The sequence below is a fragment of the Cricetulus griseus genome, chromosome 6, assembly GCF_003668045.3.
Source record: "Cricetulus griseus strain 17A/GY chromosome 6, alternate assembly CriGri-PICRH-1.0, whole genome shotgun sequence".
NCBI classification, from domain to species: Eukaryota; Metazoa; Chordata; class Mammalia; order Rodentia; family Cricetidae; genus Cricetulus; species Cricetulus griseus.
The window spans coordinates 53,089,062-53,109,807 of record NC_048599.1 but is presented as its reverse complement, the minus strand read 5'-3'; the positions used below and the strand labels follow the sequence as shown (position 1 = coordinate 53,109,807).

Here is a 20,746-nt window from a genome sequence, read left to right as displayed (position 1 = left end):
GAGGCTGATGGGGTCGGGTGAAGGAGAGACAAACCCAAATGCTGTTACAGGCTCACATAAATTTATGTCAGTTAGACAAACAATGAGTGTGCAATGATGCTCTTCCTCCAAAGCCACCCAGGTGTTTCAATGGTCACCTCTTCTTAGTGGGGACAATGTAAGAAGCAGATCATGAAGCCATGGCCATGGGCACGTGAAGTGACCTTCATCAATACAATCAGGATAAGTAAATCCAAGATGCCAAGGAAGAGAAAGAGAAAGATTCTGAATGGATAGATGGATTTGAAAATATCTAGTTTTTAACTTGAACTTAGCCAAAATATTTTGTTTTGCCCAGGACTCCCAGGAGTTCATATTGTAATACTCCTAGAACCTCTCAAAAAATAAGAATGTGGTATAGGATTTCCAAAATGATGTTGACCATGGAAACTGCTTTTTATGGACCCCTCTTGGGACTAATGTTCTACAAAAAGTACTTTGGCACATCAGTTGGATTATAAAGCTCTAGATGTTTGTCCAATATACATTCATAAACCCCAAAGATTGATAAACCCCTAGATACCATAACTGCCAGGGAACTTAAGCACCAAATATTCTATAGTATTCTCTGACTGATCATATAAACCTGGTAAGTGTCTCTACACTGCAGTCCATAAGATAGCACTGAAACAGTTTTAGAAATTAACTGGCCCTCTCCCAATTTATACATACAGAGGAGAATTTTTTTAAAAGCCCACTACCTGACCCAGGACAGTATTCATACAGAAGCCCAAGAAGAACAGAGGGAGGGAGCTTCAGAAAGACCTATACCCAGCTCTTCATTGAGACCAGAGGACCCATAGGCTCCATCTCTGCTCCCACAAAATGGTGCTCCCAGGAGTGAGTCCTCCTTTTGCCCCAGATCAAACGGAGTCTCTGAATATATGAGCACTGCCTTCCCACCACCATCTGCTGTGCTTCTTGGCATCTCTGCTACTTTGCTGTCTACTGCACGCATGTCTGTCTTTGCAAATATATATATATATATATATATATATATATATATATATATATATATATTTGGCTGTTGACAAGAGCCATGTTACTTCCTGTTTCTACCACCGTGCATAGGTCAATGCTAGGCCTTTAGTGAATATTTGCTGTAGTCGTTACATCTGACATGACTGTGAATAATTGTGTTCATCGCTCATGCTTGAATAGATTCCAGTAAATGGTCCTGATAAATTAGACTAATCAGAGGTTTGTGGTACTTTTGAATATCAATGTTGTCCTTTGTTTTTCATGAAAACATCGCTTTCTGAAAGGCTGAAGAAAAAGCAGCAGGATGGAGGGAGAGAGGACCTTGCTTAAGGTTGGCTGTGCACACTAGAAACAAGCTCTGACCTCTGCTGCACAACACTGCAACCATGAGCAATGTGTGATTATTTGCTGCTTCAGACTGAGATGTGATAAAACAAAGACTTAGTACAGAAAAAAGAATGGAATATATGGTATTAACAACCCCTAGTGCTATCTATTAAAATAATATATTGGGTTAAAATAAAATACAGTTTTTAAAAAAGGAAATTTACCCATTTTTTTCCTTTTCTTCTTGTGGCTACTACAAAAATTAAAATTTTGAGTTTTGAGCATTCCAGACTAAGGAGGTCCCCCAAAATTAAATGTGGCTACTCATTATACAACCAGTTTGCTTTTAAAAAGTTCACAAGGGACCAGCAAAATGGCTCTAAGTGGAGAAAGCACTTGATGTCAAACCTTATAACTTGAATTTGATCCCTGGGCCCCACACTGTAAATAGAGAAAATTGACTCCCAAAAGTTGTCCTGTGACCTCCACACATCATGTGCTATGGCATGTGTACAAGAAAATGTACACACACACACACACACACACACACACACACACACACACACACAAATAAATAAATAAATAAATAAATAAATGTAACAAAAATTCAAGTTCACAAGAACTAAAAGATTAAAATCAAAACTAATTGTCTTTGAGGATGAAATAGCACTTGCAAATTTTATAGCCATAGTACATTCCTAGCTTTGAGGATAGAGAGACAGCTCAATGATCATTTACTGTGCAAGCATAAGGGCCTGAGTTTGAATCTCACATAAGAAGCCAGGTGCAGTTGCAGAAGTGCCTGTAACCACAGCACTGTGTGGAAATGAAGACGGAGGGTTGCTGGGGCATTCTGACTATCGGTACAGCTCCAGATCAGGTGAGAAACCCCGTCTCAAGAGAGTAAGATGGAGAGTGACAGAGAAGGGCACCTGGTATACTCCTCTGGCACCTGCACACACATGAACATATAATATTAATATATATTATATGGCTTATATATAAGGATCCTGTTTTAAAATGTTAAATTCTTACTTTGCTGATGAAGAACATGTTAAAACGAAAGTTTCCACTGAAGCACCAGGAGCAACAGGTGACACAGTCAAGGTCACATGTGACACTATGGTGCAGAATTTGCAAAGGTGGATGTGGTGGTCTCTTAATTCTGTGTGAATATCAAGAGCAAAGCATCCAAAGTAGGTGAGACAGGAAGGCCCTTACCTAACAGAACTAGGCAGTCCCAAGCACTTTTGAGGAAACTGGTCGGAGTCAACTTCATGATGCCAAGTCACCAACGTGACTTCAAAATTGTTCCTACTAGAGGCACGTACACAGGCCCTACTCTGTGAAGGACACAGCATACTGCCCTATGTAGTTTTGTGATTGGGGGCTCCAAAAGTGGGTTTTTACTGTGCCAAAACTGGAAAAATGAAAAGGCAGCAGTGTTTCCAGCTGTGGGCTACTAGAAGAGACAGCTGGTGAGGATGGGCTGGAATCCTTCCCCAAAGGCTGCCTAGGCAACGAGGATGCTAAAGAGAAGAGACCTCTAAAGAAGGCACTGTAAGCCAAAGCAAGAACACAGGATGCTTTGCTCACATTAAGAAATCTGGAAAACACCAGAAAGTGCCCCAAATCAACAGAAAACCTACCCTAGAGTGGGAAAGAGAATCATAGTAAGTTTGAGACAGAAATCAGTCGATTTCCGATTGCATCACCAGTCCTGTGGGGGCATATATGCCCTTGGAACACACAGTTGCTCAAACAAAAAGATGAACACCTTTGTCAACAGGTGTAGTTTCTGGACTAAGTCAAAGAAATTCAGGTATATTCAGTGATCTGCCAGCTGCCCAAATGTTATACTACCTTAGTTATAGAGTCACCCTTAGGACATTATGTCCCCTCACATTGTCACTCTCCATTACTAAACGCCAAAGGTGAGGCTCAGAGAACACTTCAACATGTCAGTGACACAGCTATTGCTTGTCACCTTGTAAGGCATATCTGCAGCATTCAGAACTCTGTTCTCCCAAGGCCTGGGTTGGTCTACAGCATTGACTCTGGGAACATTAGTGACAGCCTCTTAGAATTTAAAATGACATATAAGCAGAAGAAACATTCCCAATGAGAAAAAGAGGTTAATCTTCACCTCAACGACCCAGGAAAGTCAGAGAAGAGGCACAAAAGGCCCCTCCATTTGCCAGCTCCTAGACTCCTTCAACCTACGTATATGCTGCTTTCCACTATTTCTTGCTTTTGAATACTTGGCTTTCGGATTTTGTATTAGTGTCCACGACAAGTGACACTGAAATGTTATACTTTTTGAGTACGGCTCCTTCTACTTAGTACAGTGTTCTCTGGGCCTATCATTTGTGGAAAACGGCAGATTCCTATTCCAAGGCTAGCTAGTGGTCTATTGCACACAGGTGTGCCAGTTTCTCTACCCATACATTCATCCATGGACACAAGGCAATTTCCATAACCCCAGCCACTGCCAACAAGCATAGTACTCTATGAAGGGTTTTGTTGCTCTTATTACCAACAAGTGAATGTCTGAGACGATAACGGAATTTGCTCCGCTGTAAAAGGCATGTTATTGTGTCTATGCATCCAGTAACATTGCACTGTAAATCCCAAATACACACGGTAGGATTTACTGAAAACAGATTTAAAGCAGGTATGACGATGCACACACCTCAGCAGTTGGGGGGTCAGGCACTGAGGCAGGAGGATCGAAAATTTAAGGCCACCCTGTGCTACATAACAAAAAATTTCTCAAAAAAAATAAATAAACATTTTTCTTGGATGAAGTGGTGTATCCAGACAGGGCTGTGTGATTGTCACAAACCTGCATCACTGTGCTCTCATCTTTCCACTCGCTAGACACCATGGTCATTGCTCTTCTTGGTTCATGTAATATTTATTTGGTTGCTTAATATGACACTTTAATTTTTTGAATTTTTAAAAGTTATTTTGAATGTATCTAATCAAAACCATTTTTATAGCTTGAGAAGCCAAGTGACGAGGACCAAGACTCCTCAAACATCATCTGCACTTACAGGGATGAGGTGACGTTGCAAGCAGCCTAGTTGTTTATTCATTATTACAAAAACAAATAAAACCCACCCCACCTGCATTACCCATGAAGCTCCCCACGAGGCAGGTCCATCAGCCATGGTGCTTGTTCCTTGCTACCTGGAGCCCACTGTTAGTTTCTCAACAGTGCTTCCTCTGTGCTTCACTGACATGCAGGTAGCAGCTAAAAGTGTTTCTGGAGTTGGTGAAGAGTCCAGTATTGTCATCACCATGGAGACAGGAGCAGGGACTTGTCAGAACAAATGAACGGGATGTAGGAGAGGGTACACATGCTCACAGTCTGTGTAGTCCTTGGGAGCCCACAGCAACCAGACTAGATTTGTTCTTTCCAAGAGTAGACTGGTGCCTTTAAATCAAAGTGAGTGAGAAAATTCCAGAACCCTGCATTAGATGCTTCCAAGCCATAGTCAAGGCTACCTTCTTCTAGCTTTTAAAAATTATTTAAAAGAAACTTGGCTGAACTTTACCATAGAGGAAAATATCATCCTAGCCTTAACTTTTTAATCTTTAATAATAATAATGGTCTTGAACTCACTGTGTAGCAAAGGTTGGCACAAAACTGGTAAGGATGTTAAGCTGTCCACACACAGGCAACCAACACTAAATTACCTCTAGAATATACTGTTGGCAACCAATGGTCTATCTCTGGATCTCCTGAAGATGTTAGACTAACCCAGTTCGCATGCATGGGTCATGTACTACACATCACTACACACTAAGGATATTGAATCCATAGTTGCTCCTGAGCCTGTATTCCAGTGAAGGAAACAGAAATCTGTAGTTTCATTATAATTTAGTAGGTGCCATTATCAGGGGGAGGAGGGGAGAGAGAGAACACAGCTGGAATAAAGGCTTCCCAGAAGTTTATTTCCAAACACAAAATGCCTCATCTCAACAAAAACACTAACTTAAGTAGTGACTCCATTAAACACAACTTCTACATGGACCGTCATGATAGGTTCTACACATTCATCGTCTGTTCATGAAATCACAAATACATAATTGACAAAAGACATAGGACCCCATTCTTTAAAACCATGACTTTCGGAAGAACACAAAATAGTGACGTCTATACATGAAAATGTATTTTGCAATAAAAAAGGCACTCCCTTTTCCCCTATGAGGAGGGGAAAAAAGGAGTCCTTGTCTCCCTTCCCTCACTGAAGGTCAATGCTGTGTTCCTAGGAGAACAATGGAGGGCAATAGTTAGGGAAAGCCCACTTCCTCTCCCCAACCTCCACTTCTAACAGTATCTGGAATGCTGCCATAGTCACTATTACTTTGTGGCCAGATCCTTCCACACTTAAGTGAAGGCTGCTTAAAAACACCTCAAACTTGGAACTCCCCATAGAAATACACAAGCTTTGACCAGGAATTTAGTAACTTTATGTATTGGGGCCATTTCTTCATCTTTGGCAAGCATCAAATCTTTGAAGTAGTACTGGGAATGGATCCGCAACCCCCCTTCCTTCAGGCTGCCAGCATCAGAACCTCCTACTATGGGAGCCAGTTATTCTGTGCAGCCAACTACTGACCACTTTGTTCAAAGAAGAATGTTTATTTTATTAATCAGTTCTCCAGGACAAATCAAACAATGCTTATAGAGCTCCCTTCACTTACCACCAAGCCACACATTAGCAATTTTAATCTAGAGCATCTTCACCAAGCAAACAGCAAGGCCACAGAAGGCTACTTCCTATTACAGACTGTCCTCTTATTGCTAAGGATGCCACTGGATATGAACTAGCTCAAGAGCAATGATATATATGTGCAAATTATAAAGGGAAATCATTTAAACAAAGACTCCAAAAGGATGCCAAGATGCAGCATGGTAAGATGCCAATTACACTCCACATAGCATTACTCTGGATGGCATGAATAACCAAAATACTATATAATTTATCCAACAATCATAGAAACTGGCCTAGAGTTGCTTGTCAAAACATACCATCAGTTTGTTAGAAAATAACTGAATTTAGATCAACATGGACAAGTTGGGAAAAACAAAGAACTCACAAGGCTCTTTGTTTCTCTCATCTATGTGGCTTAATTGTCACATGTCAACCACATGATACTTAATTTTGCTTTCTATCTTAGAATAAAATCCTTATACAGCTTTGGAGAAAAGTGATCATTATAATTTTGAAAAGTTCTGAGGAATTTTCTTTTCTTTTCTCTTTTGAAACATGTTTCTTTATATAGCACTCTGGCTGTCCTGGAACTTGTCATGTAGACCACTGTGGCCTTAAACTCACACAGATCAACATATCTTTGCCACCTAAATTCTGGGATTAAAGGCATGTGCTACCATGCCCCGCTCCTAGGAAATATAAATTGTAGTTTTATATAACACAAACCTTTTATAAATAACCAAGGATGGGGCTAAGGGGAAGAGCACTTCTTATGCAAACAAGAGTCACTGAGTTCAAATCTCCAGCAACCAAATAAAAGGTGGACATGCCATGACCCCAGCATTGTAAGGAAGAGATAGACAGCTCCTGGAAACTCACTGACCAGCCAGTCTATCCAAAACAGGGGGCTTCACACTCAGTGAGAGAGCCCAACACCATTACATAAGGTGAAGGAGGAGAGAGGGAGTCACCAATATCCTCTCCTGGCCTCCATATGGATAACACAGGTGTGCACGTAAGTGTACATATAATATATGGCACACAGAGAGACAGACAATTTTTAAATACCAGTTTTAAAACACAATAATAAAATAAGGAAAATTAAAACTAGAAATGATGAGAAGATGGTTATGGATTTAGAGATAAAATTTTAACAAAGCCAGCATTCATTAAGAACATCCCCACATGACTATTATATTAGTATCAACAGCTAGACAAAGCAGGCAGAATTTTTCTTTTAATTGATAGCAGGAGGGAGCATTAAATCTGAAAACAGAAAATCCAGATTCAAATGAAAGCTTATTGATACTTGTTTGCCCTTGAGGCCATCCCTGAACATCTCTGAGTTTTTGTCTTTTTGTCGGTGAAGGTGAGCACGGTGGTTGTCCCCACTTCCTGGCCTGCACTGAGTGCAAGGTCATGAGTACCACTCTTAGCAGACTCTAGGAACCTCTGCAGTGACCCATGAATTCCAAGTTTGTAACTCCAGCTCCTGCCAAGATCAATCGCTCTTCATGTGTGTTTTTCATTCTAAACGTTTCCCTTTCTATATGTGTGCTTGAGGGGAATCATAGCTTCAATCTACTGGGATCACATGAAGGTCAATATTTCACCTTCATGGGAAATGGTCCTCTTTGTATCTCAGTGCCCATCCTTTTTTATTTTCTTTTTTTTCATTTTTTTTATCTTTTATTTCATTTTACATTCCAACCACAGTTCTCCCTCCCAACCTCCTCCCTCCCACCTCCTCCCTCCCTTACCCCCTACCTAACCCATCCCCGATCCACTCCTCCTCACAGGCAAGGGTCCCATGAGGAGTCAACATAGTGTGAGTGTCCATCCTTCTTATGTATAAGCTCACAATGGAATACCACATCCCATTGCCAAGAACTGCTGAATAACGTACAAACTCAGAGCCACTGTCTTAGCCTCCTGGAGACCTCCTCAGTGACAATTCAAAAAGTCTTAACATCCAGTCAAACAACTTTAAGAAGTAACTGCATACTCAATGTCAGTATAAGCCAGTAACAGAGTAGTCACCAGAATGCCTTTATACAAATCACTCAGATTCACTTTACCTCTTTCACACTGGGGTCCAGTAAAGCCGTATGTGCATGCGCACCGATTTGGGGCCACACACCTCCCTCCGTTGAGACAGCCACTTTCACAGACAGCTGCAAGATAAGGAGAGAAAGTCTCACAACACTGCACTTGGACCCCCAGAAAAGGGATCAGACATGGTGGGAATGATCACCCTGGTGTTTGCCTTGAACACACACCCCTCGTAGGAACCCCCATACAGGTAACTCTGAACCTGGGTTGCTCTTAAGGTCTCATCACAGGCAGCCCTGAGAAATGCTTTCAGATCTGTTTCTAATTGGCTTCACCAGACGCAAACTGCATATGAGCAATGGCCTCTTGCTCACAACTAATGTTTAATTTTGAGAGGGCTCCTCTGAGGAGCAACAATGCTCCTGCTGATAGCACCATTAACTGCAAGTGATCAAATGTTATTGCTGGGATTGCATGATGATTAAGACCCTTATGAGTGTTGCAACAAGATCTAAGTCACTACTGGTGAGGCATGTCCTGAAAAGCTTGTATAGGAACATGTTGGTTGCCCCCTCCAAAAAAAAAAAAAGAAGAGGAGGAGGAGGAGAAGAAGAAGAAGAAGAAGAAGAAGAAGAAGAAGAAGAAGAAGAAGAAGAAGAAGAAGAAGAAGAAGAAGAAGAAGAGAAAGAAAGAAAGAAAGAAAGAAAGAAAGAAAGAAAGAAAGAAAGAAAGAAAGAAAAAGGAAAAGCATGACCCAAAACCGAGAGCTTAAGTACCAACTTGGCCCTCCCTGCCTTTGCACCATTTCCTCTAACTCTGCATTGTAAGCATCTTCATGGTGGCGGATAGCTTCATGGGTAGTGGTTAGCTTTTTGTCAACTTGACACAGCTGGAGTTATCTGGGAAGAGGAACCTTAATTTAGAAAAATGCCTCCAACAGATTGCCTATAGGCAAGTCGATAGGGAATTATCTTGATTTGTGATTGATTGGGGGGGTGCAGCTCACTGTGGGCAGTGCCAATCCTGGAATGTGTGCTCCTGGTTGCTTTAGAAAGCAGACAAGTCGTAAAGAACAAGACAGTAAGCAGTGTTCCTGCATGGGCTCTGCTTCAGTTCCTGCCTCCAGGTTCCTGCCTTGAGTTCCTGCCTAGACTTCCAGTGTAGCAATCTAAACTCCATCCCTTCATATTCCAACTTCTTCCTCTTATTTTCCACAGGGTTTTGTTTTGCTTTTTTGACCCAATAAGTCATTTGTTCATCTCATCCTATCCTAGCGTGTGTTCTGCCCCAGAAGGCCTGACCGAACACACTGCTTAGGGTCAGAAATTGAGATATGAGGGCTGGAGAGATGGCTCAGCTGTTAAAGGCTAGGCACTCGCAACCAAAAATATAAGAAATTGAGATATGAGTTCCTTCATCACCATAAAGGTAGAGAGGGTTCTGAGTGTCTCTCTTTCTCTCTCTCCTTTGCCTCTTACCTCATGGTCAGGGCAGAAAAGACAGGTCAAAGGAGAAAACAAAATGAGAAACTACTTAGGCCAACTCTCACATTTTACAAATGAGGACGCTGACATTTAAGAAAGGTTTTCCAGGTTGCATTCATTGACATCTGTCCATTCTGGACTTTGGGCTAAAGTTCATCGGGGAGAGATGCCTGGCAGATTCCTGACTCCTTCCAAAGGCCAGGGACTCCATGCCCAGCTCTCCTTCTACAGCCAGAGCCTTACAATCCCTCCTATTTCCCATGTTTCCCATTGAGAATCATCTTTCTCACTGTAAATCCTTGTCAAGTGAAGTGGAGAAAGCTAATATCTCATTGCATTAGACACGCAGACTGTGGTTAAGAGGCCACGGGGGCCCCAGGCCCAACCCTGATCATTACTGCCTGTGGATCCTCAGAGAAATCACTGACATATTTGAGCTCCGACCTCCACGTCATTAGAGGCAATATGGAGAGCTTCCAACTCAAACCATTGTTACATTAAATCAGTTAGTAGAGGTTGAGTTTTCCATTACATTTTATTGACTGACTAACTGAGTGAGTAAGAGTGTGTGCACAAACAACACACATGCAGATCAGAGGCCAGCATAAGGAAATTGATTCCTCCTTTCCACCAAGTGGGTCCCTGGGACTGAACTCAAGACACCAGGACTTGTGGCAAATACCTTTACCGGAAGAATTATTGTGCCAGACCCAAGAATGTAGCTTTAAAATGTACTTGCCACATTGCAAGGTAGAGTTAGTAACTCAGTATGAACAGTTCACTGTTACTTTGTGTTTTCATTACCTTTTTTCTGGGTAACTAGCAAGGAATAGTAAGCCTATAAAAAAAAAAAAAAAAAAAAAAAAAAAAAAAAACTTGGCCCATGGCTTCCTGTCTGACCATATTTCCCTCCGACACCTGTCTCCATATTTCACCTCTATCTAGCATTAACAAAGCACCTGCTCTAGTGATATGTCCTGATCTAGTGCTTCAACCCACACTGGGCTTTTTGTTTAAAAGGGCTATGACACGTCACCTGATGGGTGAACTCCTACACATCCCTCAGGACAGGGCCCAAGAGCTGCCTGAGCTGCACTGACTTCTCTCCTCTCTCCAAGTTGGGCTGCACAAAACTCAGTATTATTGCCACATAGCAGTGTGGGGGTAATCACTGGGCATTATATAATTGTTAGTTCATTTATAGTAGAATTTTTTCATCATAGGAAATATACATACAACAGCAAGACTCGAAACAACATGAATAATAACCATTTTATTAAGTAAAAGGTTGTATAATGGAGTTTAACACAACTGTGGAACAATTAACGACATGAAAACACTAATAATAAGATATTTAGTACAAAAGACTATAGGCCTAGAAGGCAGTAATTGGATCATAGAATTTTATTTTGCTGTCTTTCAATTTTCGAAGACTTTCTAAAGGGTGAGCAGTTGATCCTACAGTAATTAAAGAGCTCATAAGATGAGCTCTCATCCTATGAATTCAGCAAGGACTGGTAGAGCGCAAACACAATCAATGGTGCTCCTGAGTGAACAGGCAAACTGGACACACAGAGTAAACACTACAGTGCCAGAATCTCTTGGGGAGTTAGAGAGAGGCTGACATCATTAATCAATACCAAAGAAATGTTTGGAAACAAAGATGAGGTTTGTTTTGAAATGCTTTGGAGATGTTTCCTGAAAATGCAGGTAGAGACAGAGAGAAAAATCAAAAGGTAGGTGTTTGGAACTAATGCTGGGATTTCCTTTTGAAGAGATAAAAATGCTCTAAAAAAACTGGTTGATGGTGATGTCTGCACTGGCAGATAAGCTAAGATTACGGAGCCCTCCAATTTGAAAGGGTAGAGTGTGCAGTTTGTGAATTAAATAACTGGCAAATGCTTGTTTAAAAAGAAGAAATCTGCCCGTAAATATAAGGTTTAAAAGAAAGTGAAGCAAACAACTTCCTATCAGCATCCAGGATGGAAATCCAGTAATATGTGGGGTGATCTGTTCATCTCTAAGGCTGTCTAGACATCTGCAAAGCTGTGGTATCCCTGGTCTTCAAAGACAACTACAGCACCTGTTTCATATACCACAGAGCTACATAAGACCAACATCTAGCACAAGCCATACTTACGTTGTCCACAGTGTGTGCCGATGTAACCCTTCTGGCATAGACAGTGGTCATCACTACAGCTGCCTCCATTCATACAGCGAATGTTGCAGTGTTGTACTTGAAGGGAGAAAACAAAGAATGACTTGGTTTCGCAATTTGAGTGCCTCGATGGCAACATTTCACTAGAGATGATTTATAGCTATTTAACAAGAAAATAAAATAATTCACTGAGATTGATGTATTACGCAGATTGTAGAAGGGTTCTAATTATCAGGGCTTATTATGTTATGCATAAAACCATTTACAGTACGATGCAGGTTTTTCCTGGCATTTGCTTTAATGGGGCTAAATGACATGCCTAATTTAGCAGAATTTACAACTCAATGTCATCTCTGTAATTTATGCCAATAAGAAAGGAGTGCCCGAGTGATGGCACACGGCAAGGTTAAGGTGGCAATGATTTTATGAAAGGATTCAGAATATGAAGCATCTGGCCATGGAGACAGTCAGATAATAAGTTCCACCGATTTTTGTCCCATTTGGACTACAGGAACTAAATAGCTAGAATGTTTGGTGGGTAGAGATTTGGTGTGCTCACTGGATTAAACTCAGAAAGAGCTGTTCATTTACACTGTAACCTTAATCTAAAGACCTGTCAATATTTCACTTTCATGATGCATCTCATTCTCACCCACAGAAGCGTACATTCCCAAGCCCATGGGTGGACACCATTACACCTGAGACAGTAACCCACTTGAAGGAGAATCTTAAAACTGGCTGATACACTCTCCTTCGAGAGAGGATAATAGTCACAGTTAGGATAGGCTCACACCTCTAGCATGCAGGCTGTCTCTATTTCAGAAATTGGGATAGGCTGATAACACTTTCAAAACGTGAAGCAGGTCCCTGCTCTCTGGAAGCAAGAACTACTCTACCTAGAGAAGACTTGGCTAAGGACATCGTGAGTCCTGTTGAGGAGGCTATGCTTGGGCCTTGGGGGTTTGGCTTATTCTGGCCTACCCTATGTGTGGGAGTCAATTCCCAGGGAAAAGGGCTCAGTGGAAAGCAGAGGGCTTTCCATCTATGCAGAAGCTGGAACCAAGGGCTATACTCTTTCTCCGGCTGTCTTCCTGGAATGTGCAGGCCAAACCTTCTAAGCAGAATCTAAGAGAGTACTCCCCACAGCCAGCCTCATCAGTGCTGAAGTAAACTTTGACTATGGGATTCGGGTGGGGGGGAGGCATTTGTCTAATGAACTACAAATACTCTGAGGTCAATCTAGCCTGACAGCAGGAAAAGGAAAATTCAAACTCCCATTCTTACTGCACCCCCTTAGACACAAAGAGAAGTCAAGTTGAAAGTGATCCCCCTTTTCAAGACTGCTTCGCTCTTACTAGAATGTCATGGAAGGTTGTATTTCTTCTGAACCAAAAGATTTCTGCCTCTCAGCACTCAAGGCCTCTTCAGTAGAGCTCCTGAAACACATTCTCCTGACCCACGAACCTATCATTCAGTCCCGCAATAAATAAGTCTGCATGCCTATTACGCGTCACACAAAATGCTAGGCACTCCTAGCTGGTCTCTTTGTGGAATCCCTCAGAACCTTCTGTTTCTCCGCCCCTAATTCCTAGAGCCCAAAATAAAGTTCTCATCAAGTCCCACTTCTCTCCAAGACCCTTTAAATGTTTCTCCATTCCCTGCTCTTTTATGACATCTGTTCTCTCCTTCTTCTGAAACCAGATGGGAGACAGTGAAGGTGAATCCCTCTGTGAGTGCGTGTGTATGCGCATGCGTGCGTGCGTGCGTGCGTGCGTGCGTGCGTGCGTGCGTGCGTGCGTGCGTGCGTGCGTGCGTGCGTGCGTGCGTGTGTGTGTGTGTGTGTGTGTGTGTGTGTGCATGTGTATACTTTCCTTGTTTCTCCTTCCTATGACTCATTTTTCTTGAGAGTAGGAAGTGTCGTGACTATTAATTTCGTCCCTCAGTGTGCCCAGAGCAGCACTGTTAATTCTATTTGCTTAGCTCTCACTACCTAGCAATGGCAACAGAAGCTACACTTGAAGAGCAGCTGGGGCTAAGAAGCTGTCCTTTGTGTCCTAGGTGCTTGTACAGCTCTAAGCAGATAATTATTCATATATTTTTATCTTTTTTTCTTCTATCCACGAAAGCTAACAGCTCCCCGCTGAAGCACTGCTACCAACCTCACAACTGTTTCTTGAGGCTCCAGTAAAACCTCTCAGCCAAATTCTTTTTAACGCTAAAGCTATCTACAAGTACACAAGGGGGAAAAATGGTAAGAACTTTGGATACTATTCTAAGTGGGTCAGGAAATGGTGCACAATTGCTTTAAAATTTGGTGCTATGCTTAGTTCCATCCTATCTTAGAAAAACAGTGAGGATTGGGAAAAGGCAGGAAATGACGTCACCCTTAGAGCAAACTCAGTGCACAAACTGATTTCAATTAAAGCGGTTCGTGCCAAGACCTGATTTCCATTCCCACATGAGCAACAAAGCCACTTAGCCACTCCGAGATTTCAAACAGGAAGAAGAAAAGAACTACCAGGGGCTTGCACGGTGGCTTCCCAGTTACTTGTTCAAATTGAAAGTCAAATTCTCTTTTTCAGGGAGAGTGATTACGTGTACACTGAAATGTGACAGATCTAAAGCCTCCCTTGATATGCCTTTCATTTCTTTAAACCCCCTCTTTCCAGTTGAAAATTTTCCAGGTTAAAAATATTATTTCTCCTTTAAAAATCAAAACACTCTAGAAGGCTGGTAAGGCCAAACATCACTGTGAGTCCAGTGGTCACACAGCCCAACAGGCCATGAATCCTCAGATGCAGTGTTCAAGCAAGGTTATCAGCAGAATGGAGTCCTCCATCCCTGCTATACCATGGGTGGGTCTTAGAGTCTAAAGGAAAAGCATCCCTTTAGAAGTGGGACTGAGCCTGGTAGAGGGACTTATTTCTGAAACACCACAGCACTTGAGGCTGAGGTTGGAGTGTTGGCATGAGTTCAAGGCCAGCCTAGGCTACACAGTAAATTCCAGTAACGTACAGATTGATGCTTTGTCTCAAAGGTTATTTTAAAAGGTTGGCACAAACCCAGCATTTCTGTGGGAAAATAAAAGAACTAGATATTTGGCTTCACCTTTGCTGCCAAAACTGGAAACAGTTTAGAGAACCCAGACCCACAGACAGGTTTTCATTTAGATTGAATCTGCCACTGGTGCCTAGTATAAATTTACTATCTAATTAGGAATTCCAGATGTTTTATAATTAGCAGACAAGAGTCTGTCTAATGACAGAAAATACACACACTTTGGAGCAGAGTTCTACTTCACCTGTATGATGCAAGCATCTTTCGCTGGCTGTGCTGAATGCCTAAACTCAACCTGGGTTGAGATCTTACCACAAACAGAATACTAGGAGAGTCTAAGCTTTCTTGGGCAAGCCGAGGCTGTCTTGTACAGTCAGATCCCCAGGGAGAAAGTCACACCAAAGGTGGTCAGGAGGTCTCAGACCTTTCCAAGCCAGGCTCCATATCCCAGAACTAACAGAAACTGTCAACATTTACCCATATCCACAAAAGGTCCCCAATAAATTTCACATTCATTTCAGATACAGTCAGCCCTTTCAATTATTCAGCATATGCCAACTGGTTGTCCTCCATTGATGAGGTGGCAAGGAAGAGCACAAAAGTCTTCAGAAAACACAGTGCAAACCCATTAGAATGACTAACTCAAAAGGAATGGCATGCATGTACCATAGAGAGGAAGAGATGCCGGGCTGACATTTGGCTCTCAACATCTTAGCAACGATTCCCTTAGGAGTGTACCAGGCTCTAAAGACCAACCATCATGTCTAGAAAGAGAGAGCACTTGGGGAAAATTCTAAATAAGCAACTGTAGGCTGAATGTGTGTTCTAATTTCATCACCAAGAAAAACACAAACAGACAAATGAAATAGCCAGGCCAGTCTCTGGATCCTACACCTGAGACAACAATCCACTGGGGTATCCTGAGTCACTGCAAGACAAGAAGAGTTTTCATTTGGACCGATAATTCCCTTATGTGCACAAATCTCCATGGGTACCTACAAACACACACAGCTTAGAACAGGACCAGAGCACCTCCAAAAACTAAAAGTTACCTGAGCTAAAAAAACGACAAGTTGAGTGGTATTTGTGACAAGATATTTCCATAAAGTCTGAGCAGACAGCAAAACCATTCAACAAGCCCAAAGGATAATAAGTCTAGGCAGCTTTTAGGGACTCGTTCCTGTCACTGTAAACCCTACAGATCCCTAAAATGCTTTTCCCAGAGTCAAGCCTTCCAGCGTAGCTACAGTACTCTCTTCCCCTGAGCCCACTTACATTCTGGCACATGATCACACCCCACTCTCCCTTGGTATTCCTATGTTCTTGGACCTATACTGGAAGCAAAAGTGTCCCCAGACTCAACTGGAATTGAAGTCAACAGAAAATGACAAAACTTGAAAAAGATGGGCTTCTAATAGATGGGAATACTCCTCGAATTGATATGCAGATTTAATATAATTCTTCTGAAAACCTGAAAAGGCTGTGGGGATATAGGTAAGATCCAACTACACATTTTATGGGCAGGGGAAGAATTGTCAAAACAATTTTGAAAAGAAAGAAGAAAGTAAGAGCCTGAATTTGTTGTATCATGTGGCTAAGGGATCAGGGTTGTGACAACAGAGAAGTGATAGGTCAGTGGAGTAGCAGAGAGCCCAGACTCACAAAAACATACCCAGTTGACTTTGGACAAAAACACAAAACTAAGTTTTGTTAGTCATGTTTCTGTCACTATATCAAATATTTGATTTAATCAACCTGTAGTGGGACAAGGGTTACTCTGGCTCACAGCTGTGGAGATTCCATTCTAGAATCTCGGTCCCACAGTTTTGTGCCTACAAGAAAGCAGTACTTGCTGGCAGGATGTGGCAGGGAAAGATGGCTCACCTTGTGGCAAGAGGACATAGGAAAGCAAGAAGGGGTCTGTAATTTCACAGTCGCCTTCGGGACATCCAGTGGCCTGAAGACCCCTCCCTAGGGACGTTTCATTACTTCCAACATCTCCTTGACCTTTACAAGACATTTAAGAGCCAATCCACAGCAAAATTAAATGCCCAAAGGACAGAATTTTGGTTTTTGCTGGGGCAACTGGACACCCATAGGTAACAACTGAATCTAACTTCAGCATCACACTTCATACAAAATCTATCTCCATTGAAATCACAGATGTAGATGTAAAAGTATACCCATTTAGAAACAAGGTAGAGAAAAATCTCTGTGATCTAGGACTAGGCAACGCATGCTTGGACTGGGCATCAAAAACATGAAGAAGCCAAGGAAAGCTGATAAATTAGAGTTCACCAGCTTTGAAAACTTGCTTTGTGGAAGAGCTGATGCACAACTGATTTTGAGGAAGCAAACTCTGGAGAATGGCTTGTGAGGAAATGTCTTCAGATCACACATCCCGCAGTGCTAGGATTTAGCACATGAGAATTTTGCTGGTGTAGTTTGAAACTTGTAGAAAGATGTCTCCCCATTTTGGTTCCACGGGGCATTGGAGTCAAACACCACCTGCCAGAACAGCTTCCTTCCGCCCTTTCCTCAATCAAATGAGAACAATAAGAGCTCAGAGGTCCACAACTGCCAGTCCCACATCACCCATCACATAACAAGTAGAATTTTTTCATAGGCTGGAGTGGTGAAGTGATTGATCAGAATCAGACCTGTCCAACCTGCGGGCTGTGTGTGTCCCAGGGTAGCTATGAATACAGCCAAATCCATTTGTAGATGACAGGTGTTATCCCATTAGCAGGAGAGTTATGTGATCTACATACACTGATGAGTATTGCAGACTGACCATACCTTCTGAAACACACACACCCCAAGTCCACTAAACATGGTTTCAAAAGGCCAGAAAGGAATTTTGACCATCCTCAGCTACACTTAAATTTTCAAATGTTGCCATCTTTATTTTTTCAAGCTCTTAAGACAATGTTAATTCTAAGAGAGTCCAAGACAATAATTTTTAAGACTCCGTATACCTCAAAGATCTTGATAAAGTGACAGTCTCTTCTGTATACTCCTCTGATCTACACACAGCTCTGGGGCTTTGCCCAATGCCCAGGCAGCACCCACAGATCCAAAGTCTCCAGAAAGCACCATCCACAAAGCTCAGACTCCAATCTCTAGATTAAGCCTGACCTAGGGTCTTACTGCTATGCTCCTTCCTACCTCAAGGCTAGTTTGAAGCATACTGGGACCACACAGACATCGTCTCTGGTCTTGTTAAAATCCTGTCCCTGTCTCATGATTTTTACTCACAAAGAAGTCATGAGGATTAACTTTCTATCTGAAAAAAATTGTAATTTTTCCCTTAAGGTGCTAATCAGGTAAGAGACCAGTCTAGGAAAAGAGTTTTATTCATATCTTGATAACCATGCTCTTTCCAACACTGAGGCTGTCTCTCCTGGGTAGCAGTCTGGGGTCTTTCTGGTAGAGGTAGGGATGTCCTGTACATTCCTGAAACTCCCAGTTGACTTCACTGTTCCTCCAGCTCAGGTGCCCTAGATGGGTAGACTCAGCTTGCACATGCAAAAACAAGCTAAGATCAAGTAAGAATATGCCATGCTCAGTGTGTGGAATGAGAGTCCCAGACCAGGAGAAAATTGCTATCCTGATCTACAGCCAGCTTCATTTAGTATTGAGCCATCTTTAATTGGATTCCAGCAGAAGCAGACAGTTTCACCAAGTTTGCTTGGGGGTGACTTCAGGAAGCACCACTTTGGGCTGAGGCTGAGTTCTGGTCAGGAATTACAGGACACAGTACATGACAAATCTCAGAGCCATCCAAACTGGGAGCACAGAAGCCAGAGCCCTGCTCCAAAAACCCCCATCTATCACTGGTTGAAAGTTGTTTCTGTGTCCACTGACCCCAAAGTCCTTCCCACTTCCTCTACTCTGGCCCATCCCTGGACAGGAAAATGTGCTCCCCTGTGAGTGGGCACTAAGATGGTCTATTGTGCCAGGCAATTCAGCTGAGCTAGCTTCTGGGCTAATAAAGGTCACAGCTTCATGTGAGGCCTCTCAGCAGAGAGGGACCCTTGACACAATGTAGTATGCTTACACCAGACCAAAGAGAACATGCTCACTCCACCCCAGGGGATCCTGAAAATGTCCTCAGATATGGAATACAGTAAGTGGAGTTTTCTCCCCAGAAACTGGAAGTGAAATACAGACACACATTTGTTTTGCCTTGGCAGTAGTTGGGATATCTAAGGCTGTTTATAAAGACATGAACTTTAACTTTTTAAACAATTAATAAGGACTCGCCTCCCAGCCCTCGTGTTTCCCCATTCCAATACTTTGGACACCACACTTAAAGATAAAAGAAACAATAAAACCAGAAAGCAATGGCTCTCTAGCATAAACTGTGGATGTTTATGTGGCCAGACAGAATAAATGCCATGTCTTATGTCATGTCTGTATGCCACTATCTCTCACGTTTTTATCATGGAAAGGCAAGTGTCTTGAATTTCACATAAGTTTTTCATCAGATCAGTTTCATATTTCAGTAGCACAAATAAAAATAGCTAGTTTTCTGGAGCCAAAAATGTTCATTATATGGTCATATCTGTGAGCACCTGCCCCAGTGTTTCCATTAGAGATACAGAGATGAACCCGGCTATACCGACATAGAAGGTGACCATCTTTATGCTCTTTCTACACCCCACAAGCAATTTTCCTGTACAGAATGAGGAAGGGAAGTGGGAGGCTAGATCCAGGAATGCCTTTCCAAGAATTCTGGGCAAAGTAGAGAAGGCAGATGTTCTAGTGGGGGGAAAATGTATTGCATGGAAAGAAAAAAACCTAAAAGCAAATTTAGGAGAAAATAGGGCATAACCACATAAAATAATATCATCTATAATGACATGTTAGACTCACTGGATCTGGAGCCACAGGAAGGCGATATCTGACCGGACGGGCAAGTGCACATATTTGGCCTCGAGCAGAATCCATCCCCACAGGAATGCCGGCAAATGGCTGCAAATCAAATCAGAAATCTATCAGCATATGAGTTCCTCAGCACACAGCTAGGCACAGGACTCAGTGCTCAGATAAGCGCCCTGGGCCCACTGGCCCTCATGTACTCATTTACAAAGCAAGTCTACCAGAGTAAAGGAACTCTAGTTTGAAGTCAGTAACTCCCTTATTGATATTGGTAGCACTCTGCCTTTCTGCTTATTCAATAGGACCCAATAGCTCTAAATTTCTGGACAGGCTAACAAAGAGAAAACAAAACAAATAAAAATTCTGTAGCTAAACATATTTATATTCTTACAAGAGCTGTGCTCTTATATTAATTTATAATTTAATAATAGAAGGCTTATAATAGTGTTCTTGGCAGATGGTTTTATTGTAAACATTTAATTGTTACTCTGTTCTGAATTACACTGACAGCCTAGGGGGAGAATCCGGAATCGACCACTTAGAGCTGATCCTATAGTCAAGGAGACATTCTCATTGTCAGTGTGTCACCCAGAGTCAAATGCTCTGCTAGGGTCCTGAAGAGCCAACTTAATGACAGATAACTTAGAGGTATCAGAACACTAAGTTTCGGTTACTACTTCTTAGACTTACTGGCACAGTGGGCACCTTTGCCCAAACTCAAGAGCCTTGTAAGATGCCAATGTGATACAAAAAGCTAAAATAATATACAGGGTAGAATGTGCATTGAAACACAGAAAGAGATCTCATAGGCATGGCAAGCTGTTATGAGATGGGCTATCACAGAATCACGTGCATTAGGCATGATGCTTAATGAAAACATTCAAAAGAGAATTCCAAAGAACTAGGAGAAAGGATTCAACTGCCAGCTCTTTTAGAGAACTCCACATTCTGCTGTCTCTGCTAAGTAAATTTGTTTATTTATTTTTGGTGTGTGTGGGTGGGTGGGGTGGTGTGTTTAAAGAAGGTCTCTATGTATATCC

The 20,746-nt window shown here is 42.1% G+C and overlaps 1 protein-coding gene across 1 annotated transcript in view; it reads right to left on the bottom strand.

Annotated features, from left to right (window-relative positions):
* The window catches only part of Fbn1 (fibrillin 1), a 217,741-nt gene that overhangs the window by 157,925 nt on the left and 39,070 nt on the right, over window positions 1–20,746 (bottom strand). Inside the window, exons 5-7 of the mRNA XM_027421965.2 lie at window positions 19,701–19,799; window positions 11,748–11,843; window positions 8,150–8,245 (exon numbers count right to left, since the gene is read on the bottom strand). Coding sequence (XP_027277766.1) covers window positions 8,150–8,245; window positions 11,748–11,843; window positions 19,701–19,799 — 291 coding nt within the window. The remainder of the gene's footprint in view (window positions 1–8,149; window positions 8,246–11,747; window positions 11,844–19,700; window positions 19,800–20,746) is intronic.